General features: G+C 41.3%; 2 protein-coding genes across 9 annotated transcripts in view; both read right to left on the reverse strand.

Annotated features, from left to right (window-relative positions):
• mark2b (MAP/microtubule affinity-regulating kinase 2b) overlaps positions 1-9,927 on the reverse strand; it is a 53,642-nt gene extending 43,715 nt beyond the window's left edge. For all 8 annotated transcript variants that reach the window (XM_083937133.1, XM_083937127.1, XM_083937129.1 and 5 more), the window contains exon 1: positions 8,746-9,927. In XM_083937133.1, coding sequence (XP_083793259.1) covers positions 8,746-8,796 — 51 coding nt within the window. In that variant the 5' untranslated portion in view covers positions 8,797-9,927. The remainder of the gene's footprint in view (positions 1-8,745) is intronic.
• A 7,059-nt stretch (positions 9,928-16,986) lies between these two features.
• On the reverse strand, positions 16,987-22,569 carry krcp (kelch repeat-containing protein; the record flags this gene model as incomplete). The annotated part of the gene is made up of 13 exons (XM_083936930.1): positions 16,987-17,225; positions 17,402-17,499; positions 17,600-17,654; positions 18,521-18,615; positions 18,721-18,917; positions 19,018-19,205; positions 19,329-19,460; positions 20,538-20,636; positions 20,880-21,102; positions 21,470-21,526; positions 21,998-22,079; positions 22,197-22,358; positions 22,508-22,569. 13 exons carry the CDS (start codon positions 22,567-22,569, stop codon positions 16,987-16,989), a joined length of 1,689 nt encoding a protein of 562 aa, XP_083793056.1.
• Positions 22,570-23,645: the final 1,076 nt, after the last annotated feature.

The following is a 23,645-nucleotide window of genomic DNA, read 5'->3' on the forward strand; positions in this document are numbered from 1 at the left end:
CTTGTTAACCACCACATTTTGCTTGCTATAAAGTAGCTCTCACATATAAATACAGATGCAACTTTAGCTATTAACTGGAACTAATAGCGTATTACGAGGAAACACCAAAAGGGATGACATTTTGGATGACTAATTTGAGACAACCACTCTAATGAGAGGGAAATTACGAAGCTGCAAAATGTCTGAGATAAATGTTACTATTGGCTGCAGCGACTGGTCCTCATACTTTGAATCAACACTTCATATTTTACTTTTTCTAAAATGTTTCAAAACATTCCCATCAGGGTTTCTCTCGTATTCATTTCTGCAGCTGTAATGCCGATGAGCAGCGGCACACAGGCACGGACCATGGCACAGGCGTTCCCGTTGCAGAGTGCGTCCATTAGAATCAACAGCTGCTTTACCGACCACGGAAACTGCGGTGCTACGTGTGGTCATTGCGCTGCGCACACAGAGCAGACGAGAGATGGGTGAAGTGAACATAACATTGTCGGTACGATTAACAGGCTAGGTAGTGATTCACACGAGCATGGAAGGATTGTTTTTGGAAGTAAAACAACTATAATATTTTAAGGAACCTAATAACAAGCCAGTTTCAACCTACAGTTTTCTATTTTAATATGTAAACATCTTGCTTTGTGCTGCATTATAAAAAAATAAACAAAGGAAAAAGTCAATCTGATTTTTTGGAGGAAAATACATTTTTCAGATGAATCGTTTTTATCGATAAAAGTTGATTGAATCGATATAAAATAGTCGTTAGTGGCAGCCCTAATGCAACTGCACCTGTCTGACAGTTCTTATGATTCAACTCATGATGGAAAGCCGGTTAAACAGGATCAGGCTGCATAGGGTTTTGCTCAAATATATTTTTGGCAGAGGAAGGGAATAAAAGTGACAATAGCAGCACTCTTCACACCACACACATACAGTATATTAAAGGAAACTTGAATACATGCCTGAGGTCAGCAGGGAACTCATTTCTACACTTTTGTAACAGTTAACCCTTTAACCTTTTACAGTGTTTCCCCTACCATTATATTGGGGGGGGGGGCTGCACCCCCCCATGGCACCCCCCGCCTCCCTTGAACATTAGGTTAATCTTATTTACTTGTATTTTCTGAATAGCGTCAGATGGAGTCATTTAAGGATAGCTTAACTATAGAACAGCTCTATACATTGTTCTTTCAGTAAACAAACTAAACAGCCGTATGTTATTTATCTTATTTGCCAGACAGCATGTAAATTCTGTCTCTACATGGTTGCGTACATGTTGCAGTTCTCAGAAAGCGTTGGAGATTCACTTGTTCAACATTTTGAAACATGTTATTCAAAGGACATAAGAGAAATAGTATACTGAAGACAAAGTATTCTGTGGATAACGGGGGCGGGACTAGATAAGCTTTTGCTTCTCCCGCTTTCCCTTTCGGTCATGGGAATTGTAAACCAAGATAATGTGTGATGATGAAAAGCAACTGGAAAAAACCTGTTCAAGTATCAATAAAGAACTGAACCGATGACGAGTATCTTTAAGAGTAGGGGTATCGTTAAAATTCTAAAGATAACGGAAGATATCGGTATTAAACACTGGCCTACTGCAAAGTAGTGCAAGTTAAATCAAGATCAAGTTTATCCAAACTATTACACTACAACTACTACAACTATCAAAACAGACTCAAACCTGAACAACTGTTGTAGTGCCTCACTGCAGTGCAAAACTGAAAAATTATTGATTATTAGTCAACTGCACATGCATGTTTCTAATAATTTAGTCAATTTGTTGCTTGTATCCTCCTTTGTCACCATTTATGAAGCTCTGCAGGGCAATATCTAATATACAGTATAGTTTTAATAGGTAAAGTTTCTATAGGATATGCATACTGGCTAAACAATCTCTCCAGGCACACATATAGAAAGTATATTTGTGAGAGAGCCCTTAGGGCGCACTCACACTGTCCTTCCGTACCGGGCCAAAACAGGTTTTATGGGTAAAGCCTAGTTTGTTTGACCAGTGTGAGTGCAACTGCTCCGCGCCTAGCTGCGGCCAGTTTGAGAGAGGTGGGCTTTTGTAAAGGGTGTTTACACATGTACGAGCATGAGCGTGCGCACGTGTACGAGCACAAGGCCTACAGCGGCTCTGACGTCATTTTATGTGCGCCTGTTCGGACATAGAAAAAAAAAAAAAAGACGGACCATGCGCGGACATTTCACAACAACAATGGTGGCCAAAGGTTCACGTTGGTGTGATGTGGAGGTGGAGTGTTTACTTCAGAATGGAGCGGATGAAAATAATTAAAAACAGTTGGACAAGACGCACAAAAACTCTGGAAAGATTTGTAAACAGAGCAACGCATCGCGATGACATCAATCAACGCGTGTGACGTGTTACGGCGTGATGACGTATGGACAGGCAAGAAGCATTTGCGCGAGGCCCAGGCAGTGTGATCACAAACGGGCTGGCCAGCGGGGGGAGAGGGAGGGGGGACAAGTACCCTAAAGCCCGGGGCACTGTACGGGCGGACAGTGTGAGTGCGCCATTACTTTAACAAGGTGGTGTCACGCTGAGTCTCAGTTTGCTGTGAATGTGGTGTCGTGTGTGTTCTCTTGAACTGGATTGCCCTAACCTCCTCGGGGATGTGTATATTTCTGTGTTTGTGTGTGTGCATGTGTCAAATCAATTCAGTGCTTCTGTTTGCCTGTTGCGGTCACAGTTTGGACGCGCCGCACAGCACTTCCTTGTGTGCCCTCACACTGCTGCTACGCAATTGTATGCGAGTGAGTTTGTGTGAGCGCCACATGGGTACAGGGTTTCCCACAGTGTTTTATAGCAGATTTGGGCCACCTCACCTGGAACTAAGAGCACTCCCACTAACTTTAAAAAAAAAATAAAACAATCTCAAGGGAAAAGAATGCTCTATTGGCTGTGTTATTAGGCAGAAACCTCTTAAGTGGCTCATCACCTCAGGTAAACAAGAGCGTGTGAATCCTGGAATAGTGGCTCTGAGGGAAAATTGATAGTATGCTGTTGGACAGTTAAATCACAGGTTAAATGCCATCATTATGAGCAAAGATAATTTAGGTTTGATGTTTTTTTATATGATTACAAAGCCCAATGTATCAATGAGCAAAGCGTTAATTAAGCAACTGAGTTTAAGTAACAAGATCTTTGGGTGCTTACTTTTTATGGATTCCCACTATGTGATTTGAACCCCAACTAACCCAATTTTGCCATCATGGCTAGATTCCTGAATCAGGGTGACTCAGCAGAGATCAGAACGTTTCCTCCAATGGATGCAGCTAATCCTTCAGGATAAGACTGGTAAAAAGACTCAGAGTAAAACCAGAATAAAGTTGTTCACCAGTTGGGGTTACTATAAGCATTTAGAAGTTGTTGGGTTGGTTTTTTTTCAATGACGATGTTGAGTAAGTGAATCAAGTTGTAGCGCAAGTCACACCACATCAGACACCTGACACAGACGGTCTTAGCCTTGGGAAATAGGTTTTTTGATAATACGCAACATTACTACTATTTGGGTGCAGCACTGAGTGCATACAGGATGTAGCCTTGAATGTTTGCCACCAAATTAAAAGCGCTTATTGGAAATCTACTTAAATTTTAGACCAGCATATTTACTCATACACTAGCTACTCTATAGAATGATTTAAAAAAGGCCACAACCTAAAACTTGGGTTGTACTTAATCTAATCTTTGACAATATAACAAGTTGTTTTAAGTGTTCATTTACCCATTACTAGAAATCAAAACACACATTTGATCATAGGAAGAAATACAAATATTCATGGCAAACTGACATCAGATGACGAAGAGAGAATTACGTTGATGCGGTGAAAGAGAGATCCACACGTCTTCATCAGAATGACGTCAAGCCCTTCAAATCGCAGGTCTACAGTTAGCTGCCACACCTACAACTCAGTTCAACTGGAAAGGCCTGTTTTACCCTGCTCGTTTAGACAATCCAACACACACAACTGTTGGTTAAACAGCTCGGTAACACCTGCTTGTCCTATATTTAGGTGTCCACCGGAACTCCAGGTATAAACAGTACTCATTTAGTCAAAGCGTAATTCCGATCCAATTAAAAACCCACCGCATGTGTCTGTGTGCAGGGGAAAATGAGGGACTTTGTGCTTGTGTGTCTGTGCGGGCAAGAAAAAATGTGAACGTGATGGAGTGCGTGACATATTGTGTGTGTATGAGTGCGTGTGTTTGCAGCAGGTTCTCTGTTGCTAGGGCCCTGGCTAGCTTTGTCTTTCTGTTCATCTGCCTAGTGACTGGGTCTGGTAAGGAGAGAGGCATAATTTATGGTTTCCTGGGCGTAACAGCAACGTGTGCGTGCGTGCGTGCGTGCGTGTGTGTTACAGATTGCTTAAAAGATGACTCATTTCAAGGGGAGCATGAATCAGTTAAAGCAAAAAGGTAAACCCTGGAATATCAAAAACACATCTTCATCAGCATACCTGTGTCAATAAACTCACACATTCAGTGTGTTTCTCTCTCATCTATATTGAATTTCCAGCTCAACAGCTTGCTGGGAGATTCTCTACCAGGCTTTCACAATCCCATGGTGTCAGGTGAAATGCATCAAACTGAACTCAGCTACACTCATATTTCCAGTGTGTTTGCTTTGTTTTTGTTGCCGTGGTGCTTGATGGCATTTTCAACCTGTAATCGCCACAGTTTCAGTCGCAGAGCAGGTTACAAAGGTCAAAATGGAACAGACAGGAAACTAAGGCAGAGGAACGACAAGCTTTGTACAATATGATTTTGACTCAATGAATGAATATGTGGATATCGCCCTTGAAATCTCACCAGGCCAACAATCAAATTCTCCATTACAAAAATAGGGAAAATGCAGAACAAAACATGACAGAGTCCAGTCTCACTACTCTTCCGTCACACAGGGGGAAGTTACAAATTCACAGCCACTGTCGCACACACTTTCTTAGCCGTTCTTAACCTTTTCCCTCTGCATGGTCACATTTCTTTTCTTATTTTCACTTAATCTGTGACTCTTTTGTGGCAGTTGTGGAGTTAGGATATTACTAGTGGGTTCCCTTTTGTTTGTAATGTGCACATGCCCAATAACACGTATCACACACTTAATGAGTATGCCGCTGACATTACGCACATTTTGTGGTTTTTGCATATGATTGTTTTACTGTTTTGTACATTTTTGGGGGAACATTTATTTTTTACTTTACTGAAGTATTCGGGATTGGTATGCAAAAGGTAGGTACGGTGGGTTTTAATGCCTTCATATGGGCCACCTTGTTTGTACTTGACTTGTTTTATTTCCTTTGGGGATAGTGGGTCTGTAAACATCACAATGTCCTTAATATACTATAGTTAGTTTATTATCTTCTCTACATGAGTTCTACAATGAAAAAAATCACTTGGACAAATGAGAGGTTCAAATCCATCACACGTTCATGTGGGGAGGATCCAGCTTGCCTGGCCAGTCTGCAACTACCCAAACAATGAAATGGAGGATGAAGTAACAATTGAAAAGGCAGACCAGTATTTCTGGCTGCATTAGTTTGTCTTTTCAGAAGACGTGGCTCAATGAATAGAGGGAACATTGTAAAACAGGAAATCAGACAATCAACTGATCATGTCTGGGGAAGTGGACAAAGAGCGAAAACGTGTTAACAGCACAACTTTTGCACACTTAAACCCAATTTTAATATAAAATATTTTCTGGCATACTATGCTTTGTTGATTTGATAAACCTGCTTCACCGCCGTGTTGTGTACAACTTCCAGGTATTCAGGGCTGAACTGGTGTCACACTGATAATGAGTGTCATATCCAAATAAGTTCCTCAAACTAGCAGCCAGTAAGAAACCTTGTGTGGCAGCATGTCAGATCAAATCCACTCAACATATCTGCCATTTCACACCGGCAGAAAGATGTCACAAGTCACTTCGCTACATTTGACAGCTCTCTTATGATATGTACCCAACAACTGTTTATGATGACAGGATGGTGGTCGGTCTTGGTCAGAAACTTTTATAAACACAAATGCCCTTCCCCATACTTAACAGCTTAGTTTGGTTGTAATGTGCAAAAGGGCTTGCAAACTCAGTATGTAGTAGTAGTATTAAGTAAATTGTCTTTAGGCAAATTTGACGTAACATATTAAAATAAACAGCATTTTCATTCCAGTCAAAATGTATTTTTTCAGGTGAGGATATATGGAGAATATTTGTTTTTGCCACAATGGCTAATCGTATCAAATATACATCTCTGATGGGAACAGAGACAGTCATGTTAACACTCAACCCGTCTTCATGTCCGGTGCCATTTTGTCCTGTATCTTGAGACCTGACACCGAAGGCTTTCTATACATGGCCTTTAAAACAGACTGTGTTTGTGTGGGAGTATCCATCTGTGACCTTTTGCCTACAAACCTAGTAAAGGACTTATCATAACCCCAAACTTTTTTCTTACACCCCTAAATCCTCACTACGTGCTGTAGGATGAGTAAGAGTGCATTCAGGCCAACATAGCACTACAGCAAAACAACACAGGAGGTTTATTGGTGCAGGCTTGTCGCTAAAGGGTACACAAACCGGGCATACCAGGAAGTTTGGTTTGAAGTGTTATTAAATTACCAAGATACTGCACTTTGGGTTTGTACTCTTTCTGTTGACTCTAGTTGACCGTCAGTTAACTGTTAAACTGAAAAGTTAGCACAGTAGCAGTATATTTCCCTCCCATGAGGTCAGTGTTGGCCAGTATTGAAGGCAAAGTGTATGTTATATCAATACGTTCAAAACACACCAAACCAACTGGAAATAGAAAGGGCCTGTGTATGTGTGTGGTTGAGGCAGCTGCAGTCAAAGACTTATATAATCAACTGTATTGTTCCTGACCTCTGTTCCAGGTAAGGGTGTTGCCATGTAGGAATATGTATGTGTGTGCTTATTTGCCTACACCTATCTACCCACCATTCTAGCTTTCCTATACACTGTAATAGAAGCATTGAGACAAGCAGGCACACATACTGACGCACCAAGAGGTTTCCCTATTGGCTGGTAAAAGCAGATCTGCAACCTGGTTGGCTGTGCAGTTTACACACCTGGGTTGGGCTTTCGATGTTTCAGGTAGAAAACAGTTTGACAGAGGGTGCAGCTGTTGGAACGGATTGAAAAGAGTACAATTTCAAAATGCTCCCCTTATTTATGATGTTGTGTTTCTTTAATAGCCAGTCACTTAACATTTTTTTAACCAAATGTTTTTTTATGCTCTATTTATGTTGCTCCACTCATCAAATCTACTGACCAACTGCTAAAACAATCCATCACACCAAATCCTCACCGCAGCTACATTCATATACCAATAGATACTCAAGCAACACCAATATAGAAATGCTGGGTTTAGCTTCGCACACATACTGTTATCATCCATGGGCTACTCTGTCAACATGTAGACACACAAATGTTTCCATTCAGTGCCACATTTTTAATCACATGAAGCTTGTCAACAGCTGTCCAAGTAATGCATGTCATCAAAAACTATAATGGTTTTCATGTGAGTGTCTGCTGCTTTTTCAAAATTGCAATGAAACTGTAGATGAAAATGTCAACAAGATTAAGACAGATGTTGTCTTGGAAGCAGATCTTTGTTCCGTCCTTCTAATAATGATTTACAGAGCATAGTCAAGGGGTTTCCTCTTCTTTTAAACTTTTGAGCATGGAAAAATGAAACATGCATACTCTCCAGCTCTCAATAACCTTTGCAATATTGATACATGTATTAATAGAGTGCCATGTATTGTGTGTTTAGAAGCCCCCTAAGAGTGTCTTTGATCAACCTCTGTATCTGTATGGCATCCATAAATGACAATTCCAACTTAACATCTGGGAACAAATTCTGAAATATCTCTCATTGTAAATTTACATCTATTCTAGTGTATTCGAGTGCAACAGACACCTTTATGTGCAATTTATTTAGCAATCAATCTTACAAGTTTGCATTATCACCAAAACCTCAGGAAGCCTTTTTCCTTTTATCACAACCACCAATGCTGCTTCTTTTTCTTGAAACAACACCCAATCAGTACTTATACTGTAGCTTGGTGATATGTTCAGTTTCCATGTCAAGATTGTCCTACAAAAAAATAATACAACTATTTCTTCCAAGACACCATCAAATCCATATTATATTAGATAGCGAACACACCAACTTATCAAGCCTGCTGACAAGAGTCAACCTTTTTTAGTCTTAGGGAAAGAGAATTTCTCAAACATCACTTGTTTGTTTTGATACTTTACAATGGATTACCAATGTCTCCAACACCACATATGTACTATGGTGAAATAATAATGTGTAGGGTTGATTTGTGGATGCTGGGATTCTGTATTGTCAACTAACTATATGACATTCATAGGGAAAATGTCTGACATGATTGTCTGCATTGCAACAGGTCAAAAGTAGTGAAAAGTGAAGGAGAAGGACATGCCCTAACACATAGACTAAACAGAAACCTAATTTTATTCTTCTGTTTTGCAAAGAGTGGGAAATCCAGTGTGAGTGCGTAGGCAAGCTGGTGAATCACTGCTGTGTGGCAAAGACAACAGAGACAGAGCAAAGAGACAACCAGAGACTGTGGAAGGCCAAACAGTGGCCTCTCCACAGCAAATAAGAGCTGCATACTAAAGTAAACTTATTGGTAAATATCAACTATGACATTCATTTGAGAAATCATATTAAGAGTCTTACCTGCCCTGTTGAATTTTCAATTACTTGCACCAGTGGGGGCCTTGTTGACATTTTTGAAAGACTTGAAGTTGTCAAAAAAGGGAAAGGAGCAGTGAAACAAAAACGTCTCTTCAGTGTCTTTTGTGCATTAAAAATCTTTATAGCTGATGGTAGAGGAAAAGTTCCAGAGGTCCAGTGCTAGCCAGCTAGCAGCACGACAGACAGCCCAGTGAATCAACAAGTTGAATCCCACATCAGCAGTTAGCCAGCTAGCTAGAAAAACTAGCTAGCAGCAACCGCACGTCCCATGTTTGTCAACAAAGCATAAACAGGAAAAAGGCGAAATTTATTTTATTCTGGCTTCGATCTTGGTGTGAAAACTTACAGTTCCAATTAGCATGTATCGGTATCGATGGTGACCCAGTGAGCAAAACAAATCTGATTTCCTGACGTTGGTGGCCAGCTAGCTACTTTGAGCTAGCCTGAAGAAAAGTATTGAACAAGACGAGGTTCGAGGCTAGCATGCTAACCTGTGAGGTAAGTGCTAAGTAACGTCCGAGGAAGAACCGACTTCTACAACGACTGTTTCTCCAGCGTCGTGTTCATAACGCAAGTGTCGACGCCTGTTTTTTTTCTCTCTCTTTTTGTGGCTTTAATACCAGGACCGGAGTCCACAAACTTTCAGGCCAAAGTTATTCCCGGCGAGGTCTCGACCTTCCCCAACTCTCACAAAACAATTAAAAAGGTTCCCGGCGAGATATCCAAGGGTAGAGTATCCAAAAAATAAAAGTAGCACCGTGTAAAAGTGTCACATGGTAGGTGAGGAATTGACTGGTCGATATTAGCCCATGTAGCTAATTCGGTGGTTCTGTCGAAGCTAAGCTAGTTAGCTTGTATCCCCCTGCCACAGAGCAAAGCCACAAAACTCAACATCCACGGAAACCACCGGCTCTTCCTTGTGTTGCGTGATTGGAATAAGGTCGTTCACCAGTGCTGCACTGCTGCAGTGAGGCGATACACCAGCCCGTCCTGTCGGTACACCGACTGATATTAACCCGGAGACCAGCCGACTGAAGGAGCAATCATCAAGTTGTAACATCCATTATCGGTTTAAACTGGGGTTTTCTTGTTAGGAGGTGCGTATCACGGGCGACAGAGGGGGAGAGAGGCGAGTCTATGCGCACGATCCTGCCCTGATACCGGAACAAGCTCACGGCAACATGGCTGCTGCTTGCACCACGACTGAAAGAGGAGGATTGGGAAGGGAGGGGGTTCGGTTGGGTTCGGCTATACTCGGCTTTTCCCGAGCATTTACTGTTTTTAAATTTTATTATTATTGAAAGGATACACTATATACATTTATTTCCTTATATGTTCCAGACTTAGACATGATGCCATAATGTCAATATGCAGAGAAAAAGAACAATAATTAAAATGCACAATGAGTAAAACATTAAAAAAAGGAATGCAGAATAACAAAAAATAACAATGTATGGGGTCCGCTAAACTAAGGGAGTGAATTTGAAATGCCTAAATAATCTAAAGTTTTTTTGCCAGCTTATCATTTTTTGAGTTTTAAGTCTTTGAGTCTTTTACTGGTGCCTGCAGCGACTGCACGTTGGTAAATGGCAGGTGCTGAAGAGACCCCCCAGGGGCCCCGAAAGCCTAAAATTCAAATTTGTGTCAGTCACAGGATATGGTTATGTTAAAGTAATAGAGATTATTATTTATACAATGGGGAAAGCCTAAAACTGGAAAACAGCTTGCTATTTCATAGTGATATATAGGCCTATTGTACTATCATCAATTACTACACAAATTCACTTTTCAATTTACATTAAAAAGCAGACAAAAGAACAAGAAATACACTTGAAATAATACACTACAGACATTTTATTTCGTTTATTTTACTTGCAAGTATATATGGGGTCCTTGCTATTTTTGATTTTCAATATTGTCCCAATATCTTCCATTCACTGCTGGTTGTATATAAAAATTAGGGGTCTTCAAGGGTCCTATATCAGAGCAGCTCACCAGTGAGCATGTATTGATATAGTGCCTTGCTCACAGGCAGGGTGACCTTTGCTGACACTGCAGATCCTCTAGTTAAAGAGTAGTTTAATCATGACCCCATGTCAATTCCTCCTTATTTGGTTGCCGTACAGAATTATAGTGTAAAATAGGATTTTCTTCTCCATTATCCCCATCATTCATGTCTGAATTTATCTGAGGCCATAACCCATTATGAAACTATACTCTGATGCGGTCTGATTGTGGGTCCTCATTGCATTCACAGCAGTAGAAATAAAGTGTCATTTGTAAATATGTACCCAAAAATGTGACTGTGAGATGCTGACAGCTGCATAGACATTTTCAAGTTACTTAGCAACAGCCATGGACTGACAAAGATAATATGGCTGCCGATGGAAGTGGTGATGTCTGAACTCTATCAATCAGGAGGTCTGCAGAGACTAATCACAATACCAAATATTCACCATTTGCACAATACAAGGATGTTATGGAGAAAATAAAAAAGAAATCAGGAAATGAAGGGGTATGAGACGCTTGTTAGTGATGACTGGGAGAGCATCCAACTGGCAGGATGTCCCGGTGAATCAAGGGAAAAATCACATTCCTGATGATGGAAGGAGTGTGCACAGGGGTAATACACTGTTATAGAACACAAACACCTTGGTTTTCAGTGCATAAAAGTGTATTCATATGATTGTTACCCTAGTTACTGTACCGGAGGGAATCACTGGGCCTTTCTTGTAATTTAGCAGTCAGTACACTCAAACCGGTCCAACTGACTTGGCAGAATATGTCCTCTTTTTATTTTTTCAGTGCAATTGAGCATGGCCAATTTGACAGTGGATCACAGGAGAGCGGATGTTACCCATATAGTGCAGTACGTTGTGACCAACACTTTTGGGAAAAAAAAGAAAATGATAAGCCTGTATACCATGAACTCACTGACTCCACTATATTAATATTTTACATGAGCTGTTTGAGTAAGAGTGCAGTTTGTTGCTGGGGAAAATGTGCTGAAGTGTTGCCATCTGCTGGATGCCTGAATATATTACAGTTATATCTATCCATCTATCTATCTATCTATCTATCTATCTATCTATCTATCTATCTATCTATCTATCTATCTATCTATCTATCTATCTATCTATCTATCTATCTATCTATCTATCTGTCCGTCCGTCCGTCCGTCCGTCCGTCCGTCCGTCCGTCCATCTATCTATCTATCTATCTATCTATCTATCTATCTATCTATCTATCTATCTATCTATCTATCTATCTATCTATCTATCTATCTATCTATCTATCTATCTATCTATCTATCTATCTATCTATCTATCTATCTATCTATCTATCTATCTATCTATCTATCTATCTATCTATCTATCTATCTATCTATCTATCTATCTATCTATCTATCTATCTATTTATCTATCTATCTATCCATCTATCTATCACATTTTTGGGCTGCCATTCTTTTGCGTTGGACAGGAAATCTCCATTTGAGTGGGAGTTTGAACTGTAGAATGTTAATTATATTAACTGTTTTGAGGGATATTAGATGAGCATTACAAAGATAGGTTGGAACAGTGGTGTGGTGGTTAGCACTGTTGCCTCACAGCAAGAGGGTTCCTGGTTTGAATCATGGCTGGGGCCCTTCAGTTTGCATGTTCTCCCCGTGTCTGTGTGGGTTTTCTCTGGGTTCTCCAGCTTCCTCCCGCAGTCCAAAGACATACACTTGTTAGGTTAATTGATGACTCTAAAGTGCCCGGAGGTGTGAGTGGTTGTCTGTCTCTATGTGCCCTGTGATAGACTGGCGTCCTGTCCAGGGTGTACCCCACCTCAGGCCCAATGGGGGATGGGTGGATGGATTACAAACATATCAGCCAATAGCTATGTTTGAATATGTAGCCAATCATTTTTTTCTGTAGAGGCTGGCTGGATCACTGTCAGGCTGTCACTCCAGCCTTTGCATTTCACTTCATCTTGACAAGAATCGAGCTCATTCTGTGGCAATATGCTGATCTTCATTACTGTCCAACGTGGTCTCGTGGGAGGGCATCCAAATTCTCTTTCACATTGTCAAACGTATCATCTAAATGCATCAGAGCATGAGCCACCCAGCTGTTACCAGTGATTCCACTTTTAGTAAGCCGGTTATTAAACAATTGGAACGAAAACAATTCTTAAAGGTTCCATGTTGCGCTCAATTTCAGGTTCATACTTACATACTAAAACATGTTTACATGCTTTAATGTTCAAAAAACACATTGTTTTTCTCATACTGTCTGTCTGAATGTACCTGTCAACTCCAGTGTCGTTGTGAAACGAAAGACCCCGTTTCGGTGTCTGTCTCTTCAAGGCCCCCCTCCTGAAAAAGTCCAGTCTGCTCTGATTGGTCGATGTTTACAGGTCTTCTGCATTTGCAATCTCTGCACTATCATTGCAGCTGTAGAGAGACAGCAGTGTAGCTGCCCTTTCTACACATATATAGTGTAGCTGTGACATCACAACTGTACAGAAGTCCTATCGGCTCGTTTGTAGTTTCTGAATACAGGCTGCGTGCATTTCTCTGTGGAATCGAGTGTTTTGATATTTTCACAATATTTCTATGGACCCTCAACCTGCTTTATGATTAAAAAGACACGGAAATCTCCTGTTTTATAATATGGGACCTTAAAAACTATGTACACATTTTTTGAAGAAGAAATGTCCCTGTTACTTTGTTAAGTAATCAATAAAAGTAACTTAACATTTAATTCTGACCATGTAATTGAATTCATATTTGTAGTTGAATCTACTGCAATTGCATGCATTGGTAGATGTACAGTAGGGGTGACTTATGTAAAATCCTCTATCACAGTATACTGTATGTCATTTTATATCAAACTAACAAATGATATCACGACATATGTATACATAATACATTTTCTGGAAATAGAAATGAAAAATTGTTAATGGATTATAAAAAAGACATAACAGATGCAGCTCATGAAATACCGACATTAAAGTACTTGCCCAGTCGCTCAATTATTCAGTCTAAATAGACGGCATGTCACAAACTTCATGAACCAATAAGAACGATAAAGGCGTTACCTCTCGCAGCCTAACAGGTGCAACAAAACTAACCAGAGGGTCAGGGACAGATTTTAACAGGAAAAGTCCAAGTGAAAGGTGGACATACATTGTCATGATCATTGTCATGATCACTGATTTGCAACAATTGCTTCTAACAATCTTTAGTAGAATTGTTGTCACAATAACCAATGAACCACCACCTGCTGCTGTGGAGAGCAGTTCAAGTTAAAATAGAGATCCAAAGTTGAAATGTCTAGCTTCTGTACAACACCTGAGCATCAACCAACCCAGGATCACTAAGTCTGGTATGAATAAAAACATATTGCAAGTCCTCTTTTATATGATAGATAGCGTGAAATGGCCTCCAGTATAAAATACATTCATGAGTACATTCCACTAGGGGTACTTGAGTTCATCTGACAGGGCTGTAAGAGTGAGTCAGACCAGATAAGTGAGAGGGAACCATAATATTGTCCACAGCATCAATAAGAAGGAGCACTTTACCTTGATATAGCTGCTCCAGATCATTCATAGTCTGATATTCAACTGAACTGTAAGCAAGTGAGACACCAGACGTGTTTTCAGAAGAGGAGACAAAAAGAGAGGAGAAGACACAGTTTAGTAAGTGGACAAAGTCAAAGGAGTCAATGGATATTCGTCCTTTTGCGCAATTCACAGACTAACAGACTGAAGCGGTGAAAATCATTCCTTAACCCGGCAAATTAGTAGGTGCTGACTCGTGGTGTGGGCAAAGTGGGAAAAAAGTGGAAAACACAAGGCCAGAATAAATCTGAATCTGAAGGTGAGTTCTTAAGAAGTAATAACTGACACACATAAATAATAAACAAACACATTCAATCGCCTTATCTTTAATTATAACCAAAGTAATAAAGAATCAAGTAGACACAGGCGTGTATCCACAGGTCTTAAGGGAAATGAGGAAACTGTTTTCGATTGGAACCTTTTAGGAAGCCAGGCTTTCCTCTGTATCACCAGAGGAAATGCCATGGAGTAGGTGAAACCAGCTTCATGGCCAACTAAGGACTTGTTTTTCAGTACGATACCAGAAAGCTTGGTGAATCAGTTGCTACAACAAAGCAGCCAGTGTATATCAGCCTTCTGTGGGTCCTTCTGCCCAAATTGTTGCTTTATTTCTACCATCTTTATTTGGATTCTTGGTCTGCTCGGAGATAAGGGAGGTGTAAAAGGATTGCAAAATAATTTCCTCTGTGAATCAACAAATGCTTATAGTAAAGTCACCAAACGGATCAGCACTAGATGATATACTTCTGTCCAGGAAACCTTCTTTGAACTCACAGACCGATAAGAGTCCGGTTCTTGTTGCTGTCTGAGCGGTCAAACTAAATCATATCAATCATATATAGTGTTAGTACCTTTGTTTATTTTTACATCTTAAAGTGTAATTCCGGCGCAAAATCATGACTTGGTCTCTTTCGGCACTTACATACATCAAATAAGCCATCGAGACAGTTTTTTTGGTCTAAGAACTATTAACGGAGAAATCTGGGAGACCGCTAACAGCCGGACGTGCTAACAGTGATTAGCTCGGGGCAGTACGGTGAAGGCATTAAAACCTCTTTTTTAACCACTAATAATGCTCAAAATAACACCAAACCTCTGCAGCAGCATGAGAAGAGCCCTGCACAGAACACAAAGCATCAATGGGCTCCTTCCGTTTGGATTTCTCCGATGTATTTCTGCTTGTTTTCTCTTCTTAGTAAATTACCGATCCAACATATTTATCCGTTCTTATGTTTTTGCTGCTGTGACACTTCAAGTGGGATCAGTAAAGGGAATCTGTTTTAAGTGACTTAAGCCTGGTTTTCATTATGATTTCTGCTCTGGAGGATGAACAAACACGGAAAGATTTAATGTGCCGCTAGTTTGTACCTCAAATAAACCGATTTGTGTGAACTTCCCGCCACTGAAGTTGACTCTAGTATCCAGTGAATACAATAAAGTTTAAAAAAACAAGAAAACAGCCACATTCATGACACCGTTATCAGCTATTCAGCCGGAAAGACAGATCATCCCTCCGAAGCTCCACTAATCCTGAAAATGTCTCCATTTAGCTCTGGCTCTTTGAAGATACCATCTCTGGGTGTCTGACATGCGCTCCTGTTAGTGTTGAGTGAGTTACTGGGCCAACGGGGATGTTATTAACATTCAGTTTAAAGATCAAACCTCATTTAAATGACATCAGTCTGACACTGTTACACTATTTAGTTTATCTCACCGTATGAAAAGGTGGAGTTATTCTGCAAAGGGAAAAGCTTTTGGTGGTTGGGTCTCTACATAGCTGCACATGGAGCTTTATAGTGCAGAAAAAAAAAATGTCAACTTAAAAAAACACGATGCTTCAAATATAAAATCAAATGTTTATTAAGTAAAGACAGAAGTTAAGTGAAAATGAACACCACAGGATTTTGGAAACGATGTCAGTACCACTGATTCTGAGCATAACACACAGTTAATGCCCGTGCTGCATCCGAAGGCAACATACACCAGGGCCTCTGGAAGTCCCCCTTATTCACAAGTAAACAAAAACAACAGTTAAAATGTACCAGAAATCAAAATATACATTTTACTTGAGGAGGAAGTCGGACAGCTTTAAACTATGTACATTTGTTTTAACACCTTTATTTATTCAGGGGGAGAACACACAGCAATGCTCCCTTTTTCAGGAGGGCCCTGATCACATTCACACCTGGAAGTTACCCAGTGCAGCCGCAGTCTGCTCTGCTGGCCACTGAGCAGCTCCACTGGAGCAGTTTGGGGGTTATGGGCCTTGCTCAAGGGCACCTCAGTGAGGGAAGGAACCTTGAGGACACCACTACCCCCCTGTACATAAAAATGTGAGTATTGTCCTTGATGTAGTAGCTCTCATATTCCTGTTTTGCACTACATGGAAATGTAGTTCAGCTTTTCAGATCTGTATTCAGGAAATGCCCAAACAAACATAATCAAGGCTTTTTTAAAAACCTTTAAAAAAATAAAAGAAATTAGAGAGGGCTCACACACAAAAGGAGACAAAGAGAAACTATAGGGATATAAATAATAAAAAGGATCTGTGGGGGTGTTAAAATAGCTTCACATCCAGTCAGAGAGTGAGGATTCACCTCTGACTCACTCTCTTTAAATAGCATCGAGCAGATCCTCCACAGCGACAGTCGTCAGATCAGAGTAGAAGTTGCCCTCGTTGTCTCCGCCTCCGAACACCAGCAGGGTTGTGCTGACCGAGCCTGCGTCCGTATCCACGTCTTCATCCGGCCCTGAGAAACGGGGGGGACCGGCTGTCTCCATGGTGATGATGGAGTGCCCCGCCCTGGGGACGGAGAGCTGAGGGAGCGTCACCTCTGTCCAGCTGTTGGCGTCTGAACCAGTGAAACAAAGTTTAAGTGATGTCATAATGTAACAAGTATAAGACTGGCATGTTTTCTGTAATTAGAACTGCAACAGTTAGTGAGGACCGACTGTTACTGTTAACCAACATGGCTTCTTCCTATGTTATACATTCTGTGCATGTGTGGAATCGTGAGCTGCCTCTCACCTATGTCAAAGATGAAGGTGTCACTGAGAGCGTTGTTTCCGTTGTAACCGCCATGGATCAGGAACTTTGTGTCTGAGAGCACAGCACTGCCATGCCAGCTGGAAAACACACACACACACACACATTAAATAACACAAAATAAATATAAGACACAATATCCAGTCCTAGCTGGGAGTGTTTGTGTGTTTGCTTGTGTACCTTCGAGGAGAGGGGGCTTTTCCAGTTGTTTTCACAGCAGAAAACTCCATCAGACCTAAGTAACACAAAAACATGCGATTTGGAATTATGCATGCAGTGTATTTACACCTCTATCTATTTATTTGTGTCTTACAGGGATGCATAGTAAACCAACTTCACAATAAACACATATTTTCCTCATATTGTGTGTGTACAGTTAGATGTCCATTTGTGCGTGAAACTAATTATTCCTCTTAAGCCCAGTTCAGACCAAAGATTCACAACGAGACGAGCTGAAACTTGCAACTACTTGCAACGTGCAGGTCTGCAACGTTCTGAAACCTGCCCGTTCAGACCAAGGAGACGAGGTGAGACGGGATATTGTCTCCAAAGCAACGCCTCTCTGTACTTCTGTTCTTACCTCCGACTTTTCAGGCTTTTTTCCATAGCTGAACAAAATTTGTAGCATTATAAAATATAAATGAGGACAGAGTCAGCGAGATACTCTCTACAGCTGCATTTCTCATTGTGATAAAACAGCAAAAATAACGTTTTATTTCCGTGATGCACTGCTTTGTTCTGGATTACTGCGCTCGCTCTCCTTATTCATTGTATTGCTCGCTCGACCCTCTCTCTCTCCAGCTTCTTTTCTCTCTCTTTCTCACACAAACTTGTTGCGTCTCCATCCAAAACGGCCTTTTCAACCAGCTGACAATTAAAGTGACTTGAACAGCAAATTTTGCTAAGATTTAATTGGATGTTGAAACAGGCGACGTGTGTCACGTTCTAATACCAGATGCTGGGGATTTGACAAGCTGAGTCACAGGCGACACGTCAGCTGGTTTGAGTCTGCAACGTTCACCTGCGACGTTCTAAAACAGTTTCGCCGCGTTGCGAATCGTTGGTCTGGACTGGGCTTAACAACCAGCTGGTGTGGCTTACCGAGGTCCAACATGTACATGTCATTGTAGCAGACAGGAGTGTCCCATCCGCCAAACACATAGATCTTCCTCTCCTGCATCACACATGCAGAGTGGCTGAAAGAGAAACAAAGAGGGAGGCTAAGACGGGGAGGAAATTAAGTAAAAAAAAGCACTGCCAACCAGACATGTTGAGATGACATTTGGATGAAACCATCTTACCCTGAGCGGGAGGAGGGTTTGTTGCCGGTTACAATCGGCTGGTACCAGATGGAGAGGTGGGGGTCGAAGATGTACAGTGAGTCGCTGCAGCCGTCTGGCTCTGGGTTTGGGCAAGGAAACACTCCTCCCAGCACAAACAGCTCACCCTGAAACATACTGCAGCTGTGGTAGGCCAGAGGAGGAACCTTACCTTGAGCCTGAAGGAGATGAGACAGAGGACGAGGATATGAGGACAGAGGACAGGCAGCAAAAGTGCTTGTGGAATTAAAACAAGCACAAGCACAAGCATACACACACCTCCACCATGGTCCACTTCCAGCTCTGTGTGTCCAGGATGTGAACATCATTGAACCACTTCTTGTTCTTGGAGCCTCCAAACACAAAGATCCGCCTTGAGTCTGGGTCGTAGACTGCCGTGTGGCCGATCCTGGCCTCCGGTGTTGGACCCTCTGCCAGAGTCTCCGCTGCAACCCAGAACATGTCCTCTGTTGGACAGAGACAAAAACAATCACTCTGACGTGGATGGACCGGAAATTAAACACAATTCCCACGGGAGCCTAATATGAAACCACGTCCAAAATGTTTGTTGTTGTTTGTGACTGACAGACCTGTGCAGAGCTTCCACATGGGATCTTTGCAGAAATGCATCCTGGCTCCCTGTCCTCCAATCAGAATGGCTGTCTGAGCATCAATGGGACACAGAGTCTGACCCCAGCGACCTGACGGGCTGACCAGTGGGGCTGCAGGAAAACCAGATATTTGTTATTCCAAGAGTTAATGTTCTACATAGGGACGGGATTCGAGAAACAGAACGGAACACTACTGAAGAACTCAGCTGGGTCCTATAAATTAAGACACTACGGAGAATCAACTGGTCCACGATGGAGCTGCTAAACTGGTCATTGAATGCGATTGACAGTGTTCTCAACAAGGCATGCAGGCTCTGGTGAACCTGCATGCCCAGATGGGACCTTTCTGGCCGGATACATCCTGGATGGATGGGAAAAGTCGTGTGCATTGCGGCACTGGATGTGGAGGATGTGTACATATTAACGTTCATGACAATTTGAACACTTGCCTTGGGAAGAAAGAGCGTAGAAATAGTATAATGAAGACAAAGTATTCTGTGGGTAACGGGGCGGAACTAGATAAGCTTCTGCTTCTCACGCTTTCCCTTTCGGACATGGGAATTGTAAACCAAGATAATGTGTGATGATGATTTATCTAAAGGACATACCCGAAATAAACAAATAAATAATTAGATTTCCGTGTTTCTTTTATTATGCAAACAAACTGGCATTTAAAGGGTTAACATTCTGAAAATGAATTCATATTTGGTAGCTATGATTAGGACTGGTGTTGGTTAAAAGATTTACCTCAGTGAAAGCAGAAAATAATATTAATATTTAATTTTATGGCAGTTTTTGTTGACATTTTTGTTTTTTTAAGGACATCAGAGCAACTTTTTAAAAGAAGATGAAGGATGATTAGAAAGGTGGTGGAAGGTGGAATGTATTACCTTTGAGAGCCAGAGTCAGTCTTTATGCTGAGCACGTTAGCATCTCCAGGCAACGGTTTCATTTATGACAAGAACATGTGTAGCTTCCAACAGTGCTACCTAACTATAACTGCTGCTGTAACCTACAAACACCTGGATGCACCGTGAGCTGTCTAAGACTTTGTATAAAGGAAACCTGATTCTGTGAACTCAGGTAGGCGATGCGCATCAACGTAGCGGCGGTGGGGCTGAGTGGTGTATAAATGTGACAAAAGGTAAAGCTTAAAAACAACTACAATAGATGTATGCACGAACTAACCAGTCTGTGTGGGAGTCTTGGCCTGCCTACTCTTCGTCCTGGCTGCACTCTGAGGAGGCGTTTTTCCCACAATCCCCTGTGCCGCTCCTGCTCCATAAGCTGTAGAAGAGAAAAGTGAAGGAGATTTGATAGATGAAAGAGTACATGAAGAAATACTTTACTCCTCCACACCGAGCCACAAGAGTGGCTTCTCTTTAGCGCTAATTACCATTAGCACTACAGGCCTGGCCCACACAGGCATCAAGACATCTTTTTAGTCCCATTCGATCTGTGAAACGCTTTTAACTCATGTAGAAAGAAAGATTATTTATTTACTGACAACATGCTCTCTCTCTCTCTCACCTGTTCCCTTCTTTGTTGCATCTGCTCCAACACTGAACAGCTTCTGCCCGCTCTTAGTTTGACCCCTGGCCTTTCGCACAGGTGTGGTCTTCTCCACGGTGCCATTTGGACACACGTTCTCCTGTTCCCCTCTAGTCGTATTCCCGTCACTGTCTTCCTCTGACACTTGCTCTCTCTTCCTCTTGCCGTTGAGCTCCCGGGCTGCGAGGGGAGCCGCGTTGTCCTGAGACGGACGAAAGTCTGTGTCATTTATCATTTAGCTAATACTTACTGTTTTAGAAATGATTCCAAGAGAAAACTTGGAAAGAAAGGTTAGATGAAACAGCTACCACTAATGTATCATGAATCTCTTCTATGTCAATCCCCTCTAAAAGAAACAACAATGTTGTAGGCAGGGGCGCCAAGGACTTCTGGCCTCAGTACACGGGGCGCCCGCTCTAACCACTGAGCCACCAGGCGCCCCATGTACTGAGGCTAGAAGTCCTTGACGCAGCGGCCAGGGTTTGATTCCCACCTGTGGCCCTTTGCTGCATGGGATTTACATGTCTACACTATTATTATATCGAAAGCATAGGATTTACACAGATTACCTTTGGTGTGTATTCCTTCACAGTCAGGAGCTTTGGCTCTGACCAATCTGCTTTTACCTGAGGAAAAAAAAAATACAATTATCCATAACTGAGTTCTTTTGTAGGAATAGACTTATACACATATGAAGGGTATGCAGCATGCTCACAGCACACAGTAGGATACACTGTCAGCGTCTGTTAACTGTCATTTTCATGCAGATCTGTCTTGCTAAGTGTTTCTGAAGGCAGCAGCTTTTTGTTTTCTTCGAATGAACTGAATTCTTGTGTAGGTATAGACTTATAGATTTGATTTTAACAATAGTCAAGACACACATTTGTCTGCCATGATCCACAAATAATGTAACTTTACTCACAAAGTGCTTTAATTTAAAAAAAGACTATATAGGATGTATTGACTTATTGCACAGGAATATACTGTTATAATTCTCATTGTCTCATGGCTTAGCTATTAGCTACAATTACAAAACCCTTCTTATAGGTGCTTGTTTGTACTACTAGTATACCATTTAGTCCTGAATGTGTATTTACCAAGTTTCCTCCTTCCAGAGTGACATTCAGTGTCACAGTGTCAGTCCAGGTCTCCTCTTCCCACTGCTCCCATGACAGACACCTGCAGAAACAAGAGGTCCTGGTTACTCAATAAGGAGGGAGACAGCAGATGCACCCAGACACATCATCTCTTCCTATGCACGTAAGCAGTCAAAACCGTATCACAGAGTCAACATACTTGTTATATGGAGTCAGTTTCCCGATGGTGATGGGGAACCGGTCAGCGTCGTTGAGCTCCGCGTTGACGCAGACGCGCTCTCCCCACGGCCCGCCGCTGAACAGCACCACCTGGCGGACAGTCGGGGGAACTGCGACAGACACCCTGCACGAGCCTTCAGCGCTGACGCAGATAAAAAAACACACAGATATAATGTGAATATTAGTGTCTTCTGCTACACAGAAAAATAGAGTGCAGCAGGGAAACTATTATTGACACGTGATAAGAAAAGACTGCGTTTAAATACGGTTCAAAGTGTATCGTGACGTTACCTCAGCAGCCGTTGAGGGGGACCGTTGACTCCGAAAACCGCATAGACTCCGAAATCTTCCATCTTTGTGTTTGCTGTCACAACTCTTTCTGCTGTGCTACTTTACTTTGACATACTTTTAAATATCAAAACAACACTATATCGCTTCTATCTCCGTCTGTTCAACATCTCCCGCCACAGATGTGTGCACAATATCTGAACTACGCGCGAGTTCTTGCGTTAAAGCGAATGAGCGCTTGTTTTGTTGTCGCGAGTATATGTGCGGGTGGAGTCTGCAGTGTAGAGTATACAGCAGAGTGAGAGTTCCACCCGTGCGGTACACGCTGGTACAATATCAAGCACTCTTTAGAATAGACGTCACGAGACTTGAGCCAATCAGAGTGCTGCATTTAGCACCGTTGCGAGACGTCACGAAAGCTGCATTCAAGAGCAGTTATGTTGTCCCAAAGTTTAAGTGCATTGCTATTTCTCGCTTTTCTCGCTATTTCTCATGTTTTATCCAGTTTTAGATTATTTTAACGTTATTTTAGCATTTTAAATTTCTATGTATATGTGCATTTCCGTGTGTCTTGCTATTATTCATGTTTTCTTCAAGTTTTAGATTATTTTAACGTTATTTTAGCATTTTAAATGTATATTTATATGTGCATTTCCGTGTTTCTTGACTTATATGTAACGTCCATTTCCATGTTGCCCAAAAACAGTGGGATAACTGAGTCATTATGAAAAGTTTTCCCCTGAACTATCTATTTTCTTAATTTAATTTTTAGTTAGTATTATTTATTTAATTGTCTGTTTTTTGTACTCTCTTTGATTGATTTATTAATTATGTCACCAATGTGTCGTTTATTGTATACATTGTATTTTTGTATATTTAAATTGTTCAATTAAAGAAAAAATCAATGTGATTGTTTAGACATAATCAAGAAAGGGCTTCCAATCTTGTAATTTAGATTGATTTATTATACCATTTACTCTACAAAACAAGTTCTACCTATAAGATGGTATTCTTCCAGAAAAAACAAAAACTGATTGCTGATACAGATTTCATTCAATCTCACTGTTTAAGATTGGAAAGAAAAACTAGATTAATTAGATTAATTTATAGCCAAGATAAAGATTGAAGATTAAACACACAT

The sequence above is a fragment of the Echiichthys vipera genome, assembly GCF_963691815.1.
Source record: "Echiichthys vipera genome assembly, chromosome: 22".
NCBI classification, from domain to species: Eukaryota; Metazoa; Chordata; class Actinopteri; order Perciformes; family Trachinidae; genus Echiichthys; species Echiichthys vipera.